This window comes from Ornithodoros turicata, chromosome 6 (assembly GCF_037126465.1).
Source record: "Ornithodoros turicata isolate Travis chromosome 6, ASM3712646v1, whole genome shotgun sequence".
Lineage (NCBI taxonomy): Eukaryota > Metazoa > Arthropoda > Arachnida > Ixodida > Argasidae > Ornithodoros > Ornithodoros turicata.
Window position 1 is genome coordinate 47,796,477 of NC_088206.1, and position 16,474 is coordinate 47,812,950.

Here is a 16,474-nt window from a genome sequence, read left to right on the forward strand (position 1 = left end):
AATAGGAAGTGCATGAGAGACAGGGTGGTATTGTGGTTATTCATTGTCACTGTTCTAGCAGCCCGAGACCTCTAACACAAGAGCTATAACCATCCATCTTCTGAACAGAAAGTTGCCAAATTTAATTAATGACACTCATCGAATGCAAATAACAAAACTAGTGCATGTTAACACATGACAAAAAAAATTCATGTTCTTTTGCTTCCAGTGGTCGCCTGAGACTGGTTTACAAACTTCATAATGAAGTTCTGTAATTCAATGCTGTTCACTGACCTTGGGTTTTCAAAGTTCCCGCATTTTGCTCTGCAGCTTCTCTTTTTGTCAGTTCGAAATCATCTGCGATTGTACAGGCTACATGGCAACATCTGTGTGCAGAACGTCTCCACAACCCTTTTCCCCCATATATTTCAGTTTCTGCTGCACAAGTAATCAGTTCAAACATCAATAAAGATCTCAGCTCACCCAATAATCAGAGCTTATTGATTGATTACAGATTATGGTGAAAGAAATACCAATTCATCACAATTCAAATTCTTCAACTCAGTCAGTCATTCAGTATCCTGTATTCAGTAATATGTTTAGACAGGGTCATTCACTTTGTAATAACGAAAGAGAATATATTGATAATTTGCTAAATTTGATTTTAGTACCCACACCATTCCCCATTTCTTTTTGTTTTATATCTGCTGGGACTGCTCCACTAAGTGGTGTTTCTCAGTTGCTGGTATTTCATCATGTGTAAGGTTTTTAGTGTAGTTGAATGACTGTGTCTCTTAGGGGGTGCAGAAAAAGCTACTTAATTATGTTCTCAAAACAGTGGGTAATGATCTGTGCTCATAAGTGTGTTCCAAAGTAAATCCAATACATTCCACTGTTTACTTTGTGCATAGGTGTCACAACATGGAAGATGAACAAGATGGTGTTGCACAGCTGCGGGAAATATTTGAAGCTTGCGACGTGAAACGCAAAAGCAAGTTGGATGCTGATGGGCTTCGCTTGCTGTGTAAGAAACTGCAGCTAGAGCACAAGGCATCTCTGCTGGTGCACCACTTGTTGGGTTGCGGCAAGCGCACCTCGGTGAGTGACAGTGATGGTTACATACCATAGAACTGACCCCAGTCTGTTTGCGATACATTGGTGTTACTCTGTGTCCTGACAGGTAAGCTTCGATGAGCTTAAGGATGGGTTCATTTCACTTCTCACTCAAGTTGAGGAGGTGGTGTTGGAGAGCACGTTCACTGCTACCAGTGGTGCATCCGACAGCGAGGTCCGTCTGGAATCTGCAGATGCCAATGAACTTGCAGGTAATTTCTGCTGCTGTTGACTGTGCTCAGGCTTTAGTTTTTTGTTTAAAATGTGTTAAATGAAAGTGTAGCTTGTGTTGTTAAACCCTCTTGAAAGCTTCTTGAACCCTCATAAAAAGTTTTATTGCAACCTTGACTTCTCCAGAAGGCCGTGAAGTCTCACCAAAGTTTGTGCTTGGTGAGAAGAAATATGGCAGGCGTTCACGTCCTGCATCACAGGCTGACATGGACATGGTGCTCTCATCAGACGGGGAGATGGATGATATCATGTCTTCAGGTGAAGATTGCAAGGCGTATGAACAAATGAGCATTACTAAGGTAAGTTTCCAAAGTTGACATCCGTAATTTAGGACCACATGATGTAATGGGCATTGCAGCATGAGGCCAGTGTCAGTGGTGATAACATGGTTCCCACTAGTCCTTGAAACCCTTGAATACCCTGGTATTTCAAAATGCTGTTTTCGAGGTCTGGAAATGCCTGGAATTTTCTACGTCCCTTGTAAACCCTTGATTTTGCATCTTTTTCTTATTCACGCAGAGCTGCTGTGCAAATTCCGCATATCCGGAGTTAGAACTATAGTTTTGAAACCACAGGAGATGGCTCTCATTGCAGCAGTAAGTCAGTAGCAGAAGCCAGAAGTGGAAGAAATGAACGGGCCCCTTTGCTGATTCATCAGCCTTCCTCTCTATCCTATTATCTTTAACATTCGGGGGTCCTCAGTCACGTTTGTGAATGGATCACTATTGCACAGTTCCCATGTGTTCTGTCAAGTAATGCATGTAGCCTATAAATATTTTTGTGAAATATTGAAGTCCTGGTGGTAAATCGTGTTGTATATCCCTTGGCAACATGATGACCGACCCTTAAAATGTCCTTGAGAGACCCTCGAATTCTTGTTCCAAAATTGAGCACGAGCCACGTGATAACTTAAGTAGGATGCTTGATTCACCAGTTCATATTATCAGTTAATGCTTCTGTTATCAGCTATACTTGTGGGATACTGGACTATTTATTTATTTTATTTATTTATACATATACCCTCGAGGCCCAGAGGGCAAATGACTATGCGAGCGACTATGAAGTCTAGTTGGTAATGCCTTCCCCCAATGATCCTGAGGTCGCAGGTTTGAACCCTACCGAGGATACCAGCAATTTGGTGCCATAATACTATTTGCCTAGATATATGTCATCCTCTATTAAGCAGAGTGTGTTGTGTGCTAAGGTTTTGCCACACGTTAAAAGATCCCTCAATTAGGCAACGGAAATCCACAGACTAACCACTCTGGTATTGCTCATGGCTGTAGCTGTCTACCCCTGAGTCAGGAGGTGACTGGGATAAATATAAAAATAGCGGGCTTCGAAAAAAGGGATCAGGGGATTATGATTATTCCTTTTTTCGAGAGAGAGTGGCAGTTAACCAATGATTCTATGATTTCCGAGAATATTACGGTACTCTAGCTGCATGAAAGGCAAGCAATAACGAAAGTAGTAGTGCTTTGGTATTCAAAACTTGAAGGTGTTTTGAAGTGCTGTTGCATGAATTTTGAATCACACCATTCAAAACCAAGGGTTTTCTGCTCTTAGTGCAACCTACGGGCAGCGTGCCTAAACAGTGCTGTATCTACGCGTATTCAGAGCTCTTGCACATTACAAAAGGCACGTTTTTGGCAAGAAACATTGTTGACAGTATCATTGAAGCTTGTTGGAGGCTCTTTCACGGCCTAGTATAAACTAGGCTGCATGGATATACTGTGCTGCTTCCTTTGTGTCTGCGACATATGAAACTAGGTTAGATGCATGGATAACCTTCTTATCCAGAAACTTGAGCTTCTCTTGTAATGTTGTGAAGCGGAGATGGTAAGGGGGGTCCTTGGTTTCTTTGTTTTAATTCCTGTTGGGCTAGATGAACGAAGCACACACACACACACCACAATTAATTTCACTTCGGTGAGAACCGTACATCTCCCGAGATTTAAAAATTCGGAAGAAACACATCCTGGTCCTGTATAGAGTACCATACTGAAATTCTGAGTCCAGCAGTTCTGTGTGAGTGTAATCAGACCTCCTGCCAAGGTGGTGTCTGCAGACAGATGCCATCAGTAGTAAAGAATACTGCTGCACCATGGAGAAACACAAAAAATCATAGTGTCACATCCTCGTGATATGTTGCAGTGTCTGTTCTGTAGATATCTCTCTGTATGTATCTGCGTCATGTGGTGTGCAGAGTGGGACAAGTGAGCAGTGTGTGCATACTGAAGATCCCATACTGCACTTTTCATGCTCTCGCATTGTATTGAAGGCATGTATCGCAGGGAATAGAATCCTATAAAAAAAAACACAGTAAAAATCCATTAATGTTACCAAACAGCAGTGCTAGTCATTTTCATTTCTGTTTCTGCTTCCAGTAATCAAGTAATGTGGTATGCATTTCCATTACTGTTACACCGGCTTCAGTTTCTGTAGTATATCATTTCTGTTTGCGTTACCATTCCCTGTGTTGAATCATGACCTGATGTGATGGCAAATTATGAAAGAAAAAAAAAAGCTGCTAGTCTTTAGTCCACGTAGAAAGAAAATAACTGAAGAAGAACAAGTATACTAGATCCTTCGGGATCATGAAATCACTAGCCATAGAGTGCAAGGAATGCTATAAAAAATGTCATATGCTGTGAAAATTTCCCTTATTTATTAAAGGTGCTTGTGGTTTCTGAGCCAGTGTTTTACGTACCATGCAGCTCCTTCGAAGATATAAATATAACTACCCAACGCTGTTCCTGGGGCTAATTTGCAGCACAAATATAAAGTTGTCATTCTTGGTATTTTGGTACGCAGCGTTATTTTTTATACCTAATTTTTGTGGTTTTCTAAACACACATGCACACAAAGAAAATGTACTGTGTAGTGAATTGAACTGTGCAAATCAATGCAGTTGCAATTGTGGGTCTGGTACGGACAGTATGTAAAAATGACAGATTTTGACAGTTGCAATGTGAATTACCCAATTTCTGCAAATTCCATGATATAGCTATTTTTGGCCTGCTTAATCTCTATTGGGACGCATCCATATGTTGGGCATAGGTTATCAAGCTTGTACACATTTTTACTTCATTGCCATAACTGGTTTGAAGAACATTTTTTCAAGTGTGACATTTTTCTTTTTTTGTTCAGGATCAAACAGTCAGTGACCAATCAACGCCCAACCAAAACTCCGTGCCTGAGCATGCAACCCCTGATCTAAGATTGGCTGCAACAAATTTGGATGCCACTCCAGATGGATGTGGAAGTCCTGAGGTGTTCCCTCTGGCATATACCTCTGGCAATGGCACAGAGTCAACAGAATCCAGTCTTACTCTGCTCGAAACAAACCCAGATGAATATTTACGAGGCATCTGGAAGAAGTTGAACGTTGGCCGTGATGGATTTCTCAACGTTGAAGAGTTGGCTGGTGTCTGTGAACACATAGGCATGGAAATGAATGATGAGGTACAATTTCACATTAGTACAATATCAATAGCATTGCAGCCAGTGGCAGTCCCAGGAAGTATCTTAGAGTGTCTGTGTAGGACATAAAAGAGGGCCAGCTTTTGGAAAAATATGTGAATCATATCATTCCAGCCTTACCTTGGAGGAACGTTCTAACAAAATTGCAAAAGCTGCATTGATTACTTAAAAAAAAAAGAGTGATTAATGATGCAGAGATGCAACAGCGAGGACTTAAAATAGATTAGGATGGATGTTTGAAGGGGATGACGATGGACCCGCCCCCCACCTTCATTGTAGACTTGCCAGTGATTGAATGTTTATCTCTTTATTGCAGCCTCTAACATCAGAAAGGCTAAAAACACAAAAAGTGTGGTAAATGACATGTGTCCATGATACGAGGGTGTTCAAGTCAAACCGGGACTTTTCCTTTTTCGCAAAAGTAAAATGAACTTACAGGCGAGAAATTAGTTTTATTTTTCAACGTAATCTCCAGCTGCACTAATACACTTGTCCCAGCCTTTCATGAAGGCCTGGATGCCAGCAGCGTAGAAATCCTTACCGGCGCGTAGCAGCCATGATTGGACCGCATTCTTGACCTCGTCGTCGCAGCTGAAGTGGCGGCCCCCAAGGAACGCCTTCAGTGGCCCGAAGAGATGGAAATTGCTTGGGGCGAGGTCTGGACTGTAAGGGGGATGTGGCAGCAACTCCCAGCCAAGTTCCTGTAAGGTGCCTGTCGTGAGATGCATTGTCCTGTAGGAGGAGGACTTCTTTGGTGATGAGGCCTGGCTTTCCGAAACTGAAGGTGTTCATGAATGATAGTGTTCAACGTTCCCACAGAACGGTCCGTCTTTCGAGACATGTTATCCGTCAGTCCTTGAGGATCAAGCGCTCCACAAGTTGGATGTTCTCAGGAACTCTGACACTGGGCTCTGAGCCGCCCCGGCCAGAATCGTCCTGCACTGATGTACGACCGTCTCGGAACCGTTTGCACCACTCACGCGCTGCGCTGCGGCTAAGTGTATCGTGGCCATACTGAGCCTGAAGTCTTCTGTGAATTTCAGATGACTTTACGCCTTCATTCACGAGAAACTTCATGACCAGTCGCTGTTCGATGTGCGCGCTCACCTCGTTGTCGGCCATCTTGTCCAGCACGTGTCTTCTGTTTTGCACAAACTTTGGACCACCACGTGGTGAACGTGGAGACCTGTCGCGTGCGAAAATGACGAAAAAGAAGTAGCGCGAACCATTTGTACACTCAGGAGACAGAAAGTCCCGGTTTGACTTGAACGCCCCTTGTACGTGTGTGCTTTTCAAGGGTTCATTTTATGGAGACATACTAGAGACAAATATTAGAAGGTGCCCCTACAGCATGTTAGGTGCAATTGTGAAGTTTAACGCAGCCATAGCATGAGATGCACCCTTACCTACCTGAGAAAAGGTTGCAGGTGTGCTATGCTGAACAGATGTACCAGGACATAGAAAGTGGACACGGTAAAGTGCTTAATGATTACAAATATCATGCCTGAGGGTTGCATGAGGTTATGCAGGCGTTTCTCATTATGTCCATATTGAAGGTTCCTGAGCAATGGGCAGAAGACAAATAAAACACTACACGAAGTTCTTCGTGTTGCGTTTTCTCAGTCTCCTGCCCATTGCTCAGGAACCTTCATTATGGAGTTCGTCCACCAGCTAGCCTGTATCTACGCCATTTTATCTCATTATGTACGGGTTAATATGGTAGCTAGTTGCTAAATGAAATTTAGTCCAAGATTTTCAGTCTCAAAATCAGTTTATAGTTGTAGAGATCAATATATTCTAAAGCTCCAGCATCCTCTATGTAATGTGAAGTATAACCCCCATTGCTTACACAAAATAAAAGGCAAATGGTAGTGACAACATAGCATATGCATGGCTTGTTCACTGCTGCTACTGAGGGGTGCAATGACAACACCTGTTTGTTTGTTTTTTGTTGCAGACAATTTGTCAGCTGTTTGACACGTTAGACTGTGACCGTGATGGGAAGATAAGCTTTGAGGAGTTTGTTCAGGGCATGTGCCAGCATAGTGGATCCACCCCCCTGGTGGCCCCCCTTCCCCTGGCTCAAGAGATTTCTGCTGCTGACAGGGCTACCCCTTTGCATGTCAATTCTTCTGATCATCGGCAGTTTGGCCGCCGCCAGCCATTCCAGTAAGTCGGCCCTCTTGGCTGTGAAATTACTGTATACAGTAGTCCCTCGTTAGAACGAAATCGCTTTTTACGGATTATTGCTTATTTCGTAGTTTCACCAGGTCTCAATCGAAATGCATGTATTTACCGCCTATTTACCATGTATTTAAATGTATGAACCGCTTTATTTTAAGTTAACCGCGAGCCAACTCAGCATAGTACGAAAACACAAGACTCGGGAGCTCCTTGATGCAGAGTCCCACCGTCAGCAACAATCCACGACTTAGTCACGCTAGACGGCAAGATGCGCTTCTCGCAGTTTCCCTCCAGAACACTCGAGAACAGAAAACGACGGGCAGCGTGAAGGAGAGCGAGAGCGGTCGTGCACGTCCACATGTCCACCTCTCCGACCATGTGATGCGTCCATAGCTTTTTGACATGACGCCACCGAAGTCTGTACAGAGGTGTTTGACTTTGGAACAGAAAGTCGTTTTCATCTGCCAAGTAGAAAAGGATGAACGGTCGAAACGCCAAGGGAAATGTTACCGGGGAAGATAAGCTCGCCTTGCTGATAGTAGGCAAGAGAGAAAAGTGGCGCTCCTTTCGAAACACTACTATGCCGAAGGATTGCATCTATAGAAGCAACAAGTGCACATGGATGACAGCTGCCATTTTTGAAGACGACGTGGGGCTTCTGAATCGCAAGTTTGCTGCTGCACGGCACAATGTCCTGTGTGTCGTCAACAACTGCCCCGGTCATGGCAAAATTGAACATTTGAAGGCTATCACTTCGGAGTTCTTGCCAGCGAACACGACGTCTGTCCTACAACCCATGGGCCAGGGTATTCGATTCTTTCGCGCTTGTGGATGCGGACGTGCCCATTGTTGGTGCCACCGTGGATGAGGAAATCGTCGGCATCGTGTTGGGTGCGGAAATTCAAAACGAAGACTTGGAGGACGGACCACGGGAAATTCCGTTGACGGCGGAAACCCGTAATAGACCTCGTTTTTTTGCGCAACAAAGTCAAATGTGGTTAGGGTGACTGCACCCTTATGCAGTGCCTCAAGAAACTGGAAGACTCGCTGTTGCTGCCCAGCAAGATCACCTGGCAGTATGAGATTACTATGTTTTTCTCACCAGAGTAAAGGTTTGTAAGACTGCTTTCCTCATTGTCTTCTTGAAATTAGGTACATACTTGTTTTAACGCGCTCCCACGCAATTTTGGTCAAATCACACAGTATTTATGGTGCTCCCGCTTTTATCGAAATACCGCTTATATATAATTTTTTTTCCGGTCCCGACGACTTTGTTATAACGAGGGTCTGCTGTAATTGAACGTAGTAGATGAGGCAATTAAACATACAAGGATGAACACAGCACTAGCCTCACAACACCCAGTTGCACACTTCAACTGAATAGTGTGATGGCACTCTTTGGCCAATAGTTGCCCTTGTGCCATAAAAAAACCAAAACAAACAAACTAGCTTCAACTGAATAGTCATGGCAGTTGAAGAAGAGGCACCAGCAGTGGGATTTGAGTTCACACCCTGAGATTTCTGGAGGGTGTGGTTCCGAATCTCACTGCTGGTACCTTTTCTTCAACTGCCATTATCCAATTACTCTAAATTGCCCGTCATTATGGTAGGTAGTAAAAAAGAATCTGCATACAGGAAATATAATTGAATAAAGGCACACACAAAACAGAACGGACAACACACCGAGAGCTCAGGCTGGCAACAGAGATTTATGGCACTCTACAAGTATTAGTAAGGCGAAGGTGGGAGAGAGGTGGGAGGAGGTTGAAGCGAAATTCGTCATTGTAGTGGCTGGCTAACCAGACGGATGGCTAATACCACACTGGTTCGCTTGGTTAATCCTGAAGTCCTCCTAGATACCTGGTGCACATCTCACGATCATCCATGAGGTTGCCATAATACTGTGCGAAATTTCAAAGGCCTCTTTTGTTCTGTAGGTCACTGTCACAAATGGGAGCCGTTGCGTTCCTGAAGACCCCGCCTAAATAGCGAAAGACTTTTCAGAGAAAGGTTGCGTTTTGGTTGAAGCAGACAAGGAAGCAGGATTTGTTGTCCTGGATCTAGAGGCAGTTTAATAGCTGTTGCATAATCTGAGCTTCATTGCTTACACATCATGGAGAGTTCCTTACTAAAATTGGCTAAACAGAGGACATTAGAACTAGGCAGTTTGTATGGGCTGGATTGCCTTACCACTACCATTACAATGGCAAAGAAGGATTACCTGACCATCTCCTCTACTGCAGTATTGGTAAAAGTGTGTTGGTAGGTTCTTGCATAAGGGTCTCTCCCATGTTCCTGTTCAGAATAAAGAGAAGATGGCAGATGCCAGGCAGACTTGGAAGCCGACCCACCTGTTTTCAGTGGCATATCTAGGAAGATCAGTGGCCAATGGCAAGCAGTGAAATTGCACCACTGTCTGACACTGCGCCTGACACCTATTAATTAGATAACTTTATCACATCACCTTGTAACTTTATCACCTTATCATATCACCAAATAACAGATATGAGTCAAGCTTGTAAATAATATAATTAACAATGTAAATAACTCAAAACATCAATCTAAACTATCATTAAGAATCAGTAAAGGCACTATGAGGAAATTACAACTTAACCTTCCTAGTTTTCACTGCAGCAAATTGGTCTGAGACGTGATCAAAGATGTATTTCTACACTAAGGAAAGCAAGATTGCAGAGTATGACTTCACCCATGGGGGCCCTCAAATGCAAAAGATTTAGTTTTAACTTGCTTCAGAAGTCCAGTGTCGTGCTCTTTGATCACTGCTAGTTCACTTGTCTTCAGGCTCAGTCTCATGAAGTACGACCTCCCTCCTCTCATGTTTTCATCGTCTTTGGCAACGTCTCTTTCAGTTTTATTTCTTCCCGTCATGTAATCGTGCCCCCACTTGCCATACACTAGATATGCCTCTGCCTGTTTTCCTGGCATTTGTACTACCTATTTTGGTACTCTTTAAAAGCATACAAATATGCTCAAAGTATGCTGTCTCTGACAGGCATGTTCGCAACATGATCACAGTACAAGCAACAGTTTTGAAACATACGGGTGCACTTCGCTGTGACATGGAGGCATCATGTGCCCGCCCAGCAATTCATTGACATCTTTAGATTTGTGGGCTTTGTTGACCTGTAGGAGTTGTAGAGTATATGCACATAGCCACAGACTAAAACAGGTCGCTGCCAGCTTTACTACCGATGTGTTGTCTTGTGGTAAGACAAAATTGCTTGGCTTGTCCAAACAACTAAATGGGCCTGGTTCACTCCTTTGTGACATTTAGCACCACCACCAACATCGAGAGCATGCAAAGGATATTGTGTATGAGATTCCAACAGCATGCAAGGCTGACCCCAATAAACATTGGGGTCAGACTGGCCGGTGTGTGAAAGACCATCTCCACAAGTACAATGGAACCCTAAACAGTTCAGCTGAACTGTACCTGAAGCTGTGAAGCACCATGTTGAGCAGTGTGGGGTGCGATGTCCTGTCAAGTGACACCAACATCATAAGCCAAAACAATGAGCTGCATGCCAGGGAAATCTTGTGGACCTTCAAGATTAACCAACAGGGCTCGCATTGCATTAGCAATGCTTCTGCCGGCCTCTCCAAGGATGAACTTCTCTTCCCAAGAGACTTATGTGCCACTTCCCTTCTCTCCTTTTCTTTCCTCCTGCTGTGCTGTCTGTCTGCCTGCTTTTGTGTGTCTTTTATTCAACCGTGGGGCCCTACCAACTTGCCCGTCAAACAAACAACTTTATTTTGGCTTTGGAGAGTGGGGAGGTTCATCTCCACAGGTGATACTCTACCCCATTGCTGGTGGGAATGTGGGGAATAAAATAGCGAGCCCCTTAGCCCCGTCTTTTCACACTTACACAGGCAATATGTGTTTGTTTGGATGCAGCCTAGGTTTCTAGTGAAGACTAAGATATTGTTACCTCCGAAGAAAAAGGCACTTTCATTTCTGCAATGTCTCACTGTTTACAAATGCTGGGTTGTTTCCCAAGAAAGTCTGTTCTATTCATCACTTTGAAATAAAGTAGTAGTTGTTGCTGTTTCAGTCTTAGAATCAGATCCCAAAGGCTTGTCTGCTTGTTCTTCCACATTGTGGGCTGAGAAACAGTCCAGTGTACTGTATAAACGATGTCGGGTCACATGACTACGACTAAGAAATGTCTGCTTTGGTATACTTCCTGCAAGTGCAAGCAATGTTTTGTTTTTCTACAAGTTTCATGGGTCATAGAGAATATGATAATAAAGCATCTCTCTCCCCCTGTTTACTCCTCAGTAATCTTCCCTCAAGCTTCAAAGATGCTTCAGCGACAGAACAGACAGACCCGGCTGTAAAAGGAGCTGTGGTGCCAACATGGGAATCTGGCATCTTCTCCAGCATCGATCCAGAGAACACAGGGTAAGTGCAGCACATTTTTCATGTTTTGTGCCAGCTTCACAAAATTGACAAATTCAGCCAGCTTGCTGCTTGCCAGCAGTTTTCGTGCAGCTTGCATAGGCATCCCAGTCATTATGAAGGTCTAGTGGGGCAGTTATGTCTAAGGCTGGATTTTAGTGCATTCAGAGTAGCAACATTAATCTGCTCTTGATTGCCTTGCAAAGCGATGCATGGTGTAAAATTTCTCTTACATTATATACAGTAGCCGACTGATTATTCAGACTTCCACAGGGAACCGTTGAATTTATACAATTTTTACCATTGGATTTATACATTTTTCCTACTGTTTTTTCTGTCAGATCCAAGTCCGAAAGCATGATTTTCTGGACTAGAACGCTTGCGGATGCACACCGATACGACTATTCGGTTACTGCGGTGGCAACTTCGAAACCACCATTTTGAATTGTGCGCTTGGATTGGATTGGTAATTGGAATCCTCAGTGAGACTGCTCTAAAACTTTTGATCCGTACCGAGAGCCGCAGCTTTCGAAGCCTGCACCAGCGGCACTTTTGGGTGTCTGGATGCTTGTTAAGTTTCTGTTTGGGCATGTTGTCACTGTTCACTAGCTTTTGGCGTGTTCTCGCTACAATCAACACGTGACGATCACGCAAATGCAAGCATATATCGTCACACGCAGGTGCCACATGCTGGAGGGCATAATTACAGACTTCTTTAGTGCAGCTGAGGTGAAATAAACTCCAATTTAGTGATCGTTGGATTTTTCAAACTGCTGTATTATTTGGACTTTTTTCCGGTCACCGCCAAGTTCAGAAAATCGGTCGGCTACTGTACATGCAATGGCCTTTGCTGGATTTTTACAACATGTTTTTCACAAAGACTGTACCCAACACATCTGAAGATGAAGTAAAACTAGGTCATGTGTATGCCAGAATTTCCTGTCGGGCTGACATGGCTGCAAGAAACATGATGGTGTCCTACGTATTTCACTACTTCTGTTAAAACACTTTTGGGAGCAGTGACTTCTGAGCTTAAGGGGCCTTGGTATGAACACTTGAATGCTAAAAGTATTTGAGGAGGGGGAATCACCGACAGAGATGGTGACTAACACATTACGGGTAATGTGTTGCATCACAGAAATGAGTAATGCTGTTGCATTACCGTTACATTTTGGCCGAGTAATGCATAATTGCATTGCCCATCACTTGGTTTGGAAGTTCACACACTGTCTAAGGCCACCAGTTACGAATCGTACCTAGTACAGCCACAAATCTCCAAGCTGGTTTTTCCTAGCCACCTTTGCCACATCAAGAAGGACAGACCAAGTGGGGTCTTTGAACACCAACTCCTTCTATGCTGCAATTAACTGTACCCGTGATTGCTCATTTAGAGTTTGCATTTGGGTTTGAGCAACTTATTCATACGTATCGATTTAGCATAAACTCTAATTACGATCACCTGTAATGTGTAACAAAGTAAAAGTTTTATCATGTCTCTTTATAATACGCAGTTCAAACACCACAGAAGTCTGTGTTAGAGATTTCTGGGTTAATGTAATGCTAAAGTAATGACATTGTTTAATGAAAGTAATCACACTAGTTATTCAAAGATGTAACGAGTAATGTTATGCATTACTTTCCAAAGCGATGCGGTGAGTGGTGGACTAATGGTAAGGCATTACAAAATAAAAGTAACTTGAACATAGTGGAGTCACATGGAAATATGGAAATCACCGGAGATATGTTTGGACAAAGGCCAGTGGGATTTCGTACCATGTCAGGAGTTAGTTGACAGGACATACTGAGGTTACCAGTGCGACCTCATGAGTCATGATGTGTTTCCCTGTCCCTAGCAAATATGTGGTCCAAACAGAATGGATATAATGCACTTTCATACGTGTGAGCTGCGAAAATATTGAAATAAGAATGTTTGCTGGGGTGTTCTGTTTGGTTATTCATACACTACATGTGTTATGCACATGTTCCAAAAATCTATGCCGCTGGACACATTCCTAAATCTATCTAAATGCACCCAAGAGTAGAAATTTCCTGGGAAAAGTTGGACTGCATCACTTAATGACTTAACCAGCGAAGGTCCGAAAGTACTGGTCAGTGTACCATGCAGAGGCCACACATCCCATGACACCTCTGTTGCTCATTTTTGAAGGCACAGAATATGAAGGCTTGGGCGCCTCAACAAAACTGATTTCTATACTGCCCCTACCTACATGACAGTGGTTCTATGGATGTTTTGGTTTGTTGCTTGACTTACCTAATCAGAATGCATACTATAAATAAATGTTAATTACTGCATAGTATTTCTAATGCACCTTGCTGCCTTATGCACAATTCTGATGAACACAATGTTAAAAATTTTATTGAATTTCTCGGTTACTCTTGTTGTCGCTGTAGTTAAACAGTTATACGTCTGGTGGTGCTTATTTGTTTGAATGGTACTTCATTCCCAAAGTGCTGGAAGACCACATTGTACAACTTGATTGCAGGATCTATTCTATTTTGGGCACAAACTGAAGATTATACACATACATTTTTCAGAAATCTCTCGCTACTTTACTGGCTAATTTTAACAACACATATCTTGCATTTGTCGTTTCAAAGGAGAAAATACACCTCATACGCCTTATAGTCCAGAGACATGAAGGTCATATAAGTTTGGAGGATGAACATTCTGGCATATATTTACGTGTCTATTTCATTTTATAATTTGTGCTTTCTCAAAGAAAACTGCTGTACAAAATGCATGGTGTGTATGCTACATGGAATAGTACAAATACAAACATTCTGGTATGCAGTGATTATAAGCCTGTATGTGGGATAACTCAGACAGTGCAACCACATGCGTCATGGTGTTGTCAAACCATTGCTCATGCTATGTTAGTTTTGTTCCTGTGGAAACTTTAGGGTATTGGGGACATGAGGTGCCAGGACTAAATGTTTATGATGGGCTTACCATGCTAAAGAACAGATGATACCCTGTTTTCATTTCAAAATGTAGAAGGGGAGGAGCGTGTGAAAGGGAACATATGCTACAACTGTTGGTTGTGGGTTAAGCCTTCTGCCTGATTTTTGTGTGTTTAGTAAGGGACAGGACTTTCTGTGTGTCCCTATAATAATTTCCAGTGCACTCCAGGCTGAGGGGCGTGCAGACGTAATAGCTAGCGATATTGAGCAGATATTGACTGCACATCAGTGAGCTGTTCTACTACCTTTTCTTACTTTTTGCTGTGATACTTAGCATGAAGTTGAGACGCATTCATTTTCCTGCATAACAACACTTGTGCAACATGTTGGGGTATCGTGCAAAAACAAAAAAGGATTATGTTTCTGGTTTCTACGTGTCGTCATTGGCAAGATGAAAACCTATGCACCCCCGAGGGCACTTACATATGGATTCATGAATCCAGGTTGAATACATAAACAAGGCTTTTGCCAACATTGTGCGTGAAGATCACACCTACCTTGACCACTTGTGAGGAGAATGTGCAGGGACGTCGGAAATCCCTCACAGCAGGTGGGGGTGGTGGGGGGCTAGCTCTAACCCAACCTAACCTAACCTAGAGGAGCCATTTATGTGCTTATTAGAAACAACTCGTCCATGCAGTCCAAGGACTGTGGGGTAGTAACACGTATGTGAATGCTGCCTCGTGTTCTTGATTACCTGAGGCGAAAAAGAAATAGGCATTTGAGCAGCACAAACTGAAATATTGGTTGATTGTCTTATTACGTGCGACAAGACAAATAGAAGTAAGCGAATGGTGGCGTGTTCCTTTATTTTTAGTTTTTGTTCTCGTCAAAAGCGGAATGGTTTCGTCTGCAAAGGGTGTCATTATATTGTTCAACTAAAAAGGCTCTGCCGAGTGTCCTGGCCATGGCTCAGGCAAAGACAGCAGGTATGCTACACAAGTCATCATGCACAGCAGCATGATAAGTGTTTCATTTTCTCACCTCGAATGTTTACTCATTTGCTGGAGCGAAATGTGCGTGTTCCTGATTGTTCTTTCCAGTATTGCCTGATGGCGAGTTCGGTGGTCATTTCATGGCAACACAGCCTAGCGCTCGGATATTGCTAGGTCGGCTCCCGCTCTGGATCACGTGACCGTTGCCACCCAAACATGAGTGCCAGGAATCTAGCGGTTTTAGCTGCTTGGATCACGCTAGGGGAATCACAATTGCTCGTCTTCGGGTTTAGTCGTCTGCTAACCCACGTGAACTTCGTCGGGCAGGCCAGTGCAGGCCCTCGCCACCCTTGCAGTGCGGATGTGACAACACCGGATATAGTTGGGCGACCCGCTGCCTGGTTGTATCGAGGCTTGGTGAAAAAAGTGCTAGCTGCAAATTTCTAGTGCTTGGAAGGTGCCACATGATTATGTGAGATCTGGCAAAACTGGAGACAACAGGCAGGATCTGGCGAAAAAAGTTTCTAGGAACTGACCACCGGAATTCGCCATGAGCAAGGTTACTCAATACGGCGTGTCGCTTCTCTTCACGCAGCAGGTCCGCACATGCAGTATCACATAGGGTAATGTCACAATAGAGTCTGTATCGGACGACACGTACAGATGAAAAATGGGACCCTCAGAGCGAAAGTTCAGGTGGGGCAGAGCCCCTTAGTGAAAACTCGGGGGGGGGGGGGACGCTCCCTGTGCCCCCACCCTCTGACGCCCCTGAGAATGTGTGCTTACCTTATACTGCACCCAAGTTTAACTCTAGGGCCCTAGAGTGATATATGAAAGTAGTGGGCTATGCTTACAGCAAAGACAGTGTTTCTGTGTGTCTTTGTTGCACTGAAAGAACTGATGTTCTGAGCCTGGAACAACATAGAAGGGACAAATACATACAAAGCCTCAATTTGCCTAAGAAATTAACGATGAAAGATGAAAGTCACTGAAAAGGTTAGCCAGCTGTAGGACTCGAACCCACATCTTCTGGATTGCCGGTCCTGGGCTCTACCAATTGAGCTAAGCTAACACGCCTTCTCAGCGACTTCCAGGGTGCGTCATCTGAAGGGACAAACCAGCCACTCTCTCTCACTCATCCTCCTTT

The 16,474-nt window shown here is 43.6% G+C and overlaps 1 protein-coding gene across 3 annotated transcripts in view; it reads left to right on the plus strand.

Moving 5' to 3' along the window:
• The window catches only part of LOC135396633 (ninein-like protein), a 212,267-nt gene that overhangs the window by 1,524 nt on the left and 194,269 nt on the right, over positions 1–16,474 (plus strand). For 2 of the 3 annotated variants that reach the window (XM_064627704.1, XM_064627707.1), the window contains exons 2-7: positions 891–1,077; positions 1,160–1,304; positions 1,450–1,622; positions 4,474–4,788; positions 6,764–6,975; positions 11,291–11,413. In XM_064627704.1, the coding sequence (XP_064483774.1) occupies positions 901–1,077; positions 1,160–1,304; positions 1,450–1,622; positions 4,474–4,788; positions 6,764–6,975; positions 11,291–11,413 (1,145 nt within the window). In that variant the 5' untranslated portion in view covers positions 891–900. The remainder of the gene's footprint in view (positions 1–890; positions 1,078–1,159; positions 1,305–1,449; positions 1,623–4,473; positions 4,789–6,763; positions 6,976–11,290; positions 11,414–16,474) is intronic. The other variant, XM_064627705.1, reaches the window with a different exon arrangement.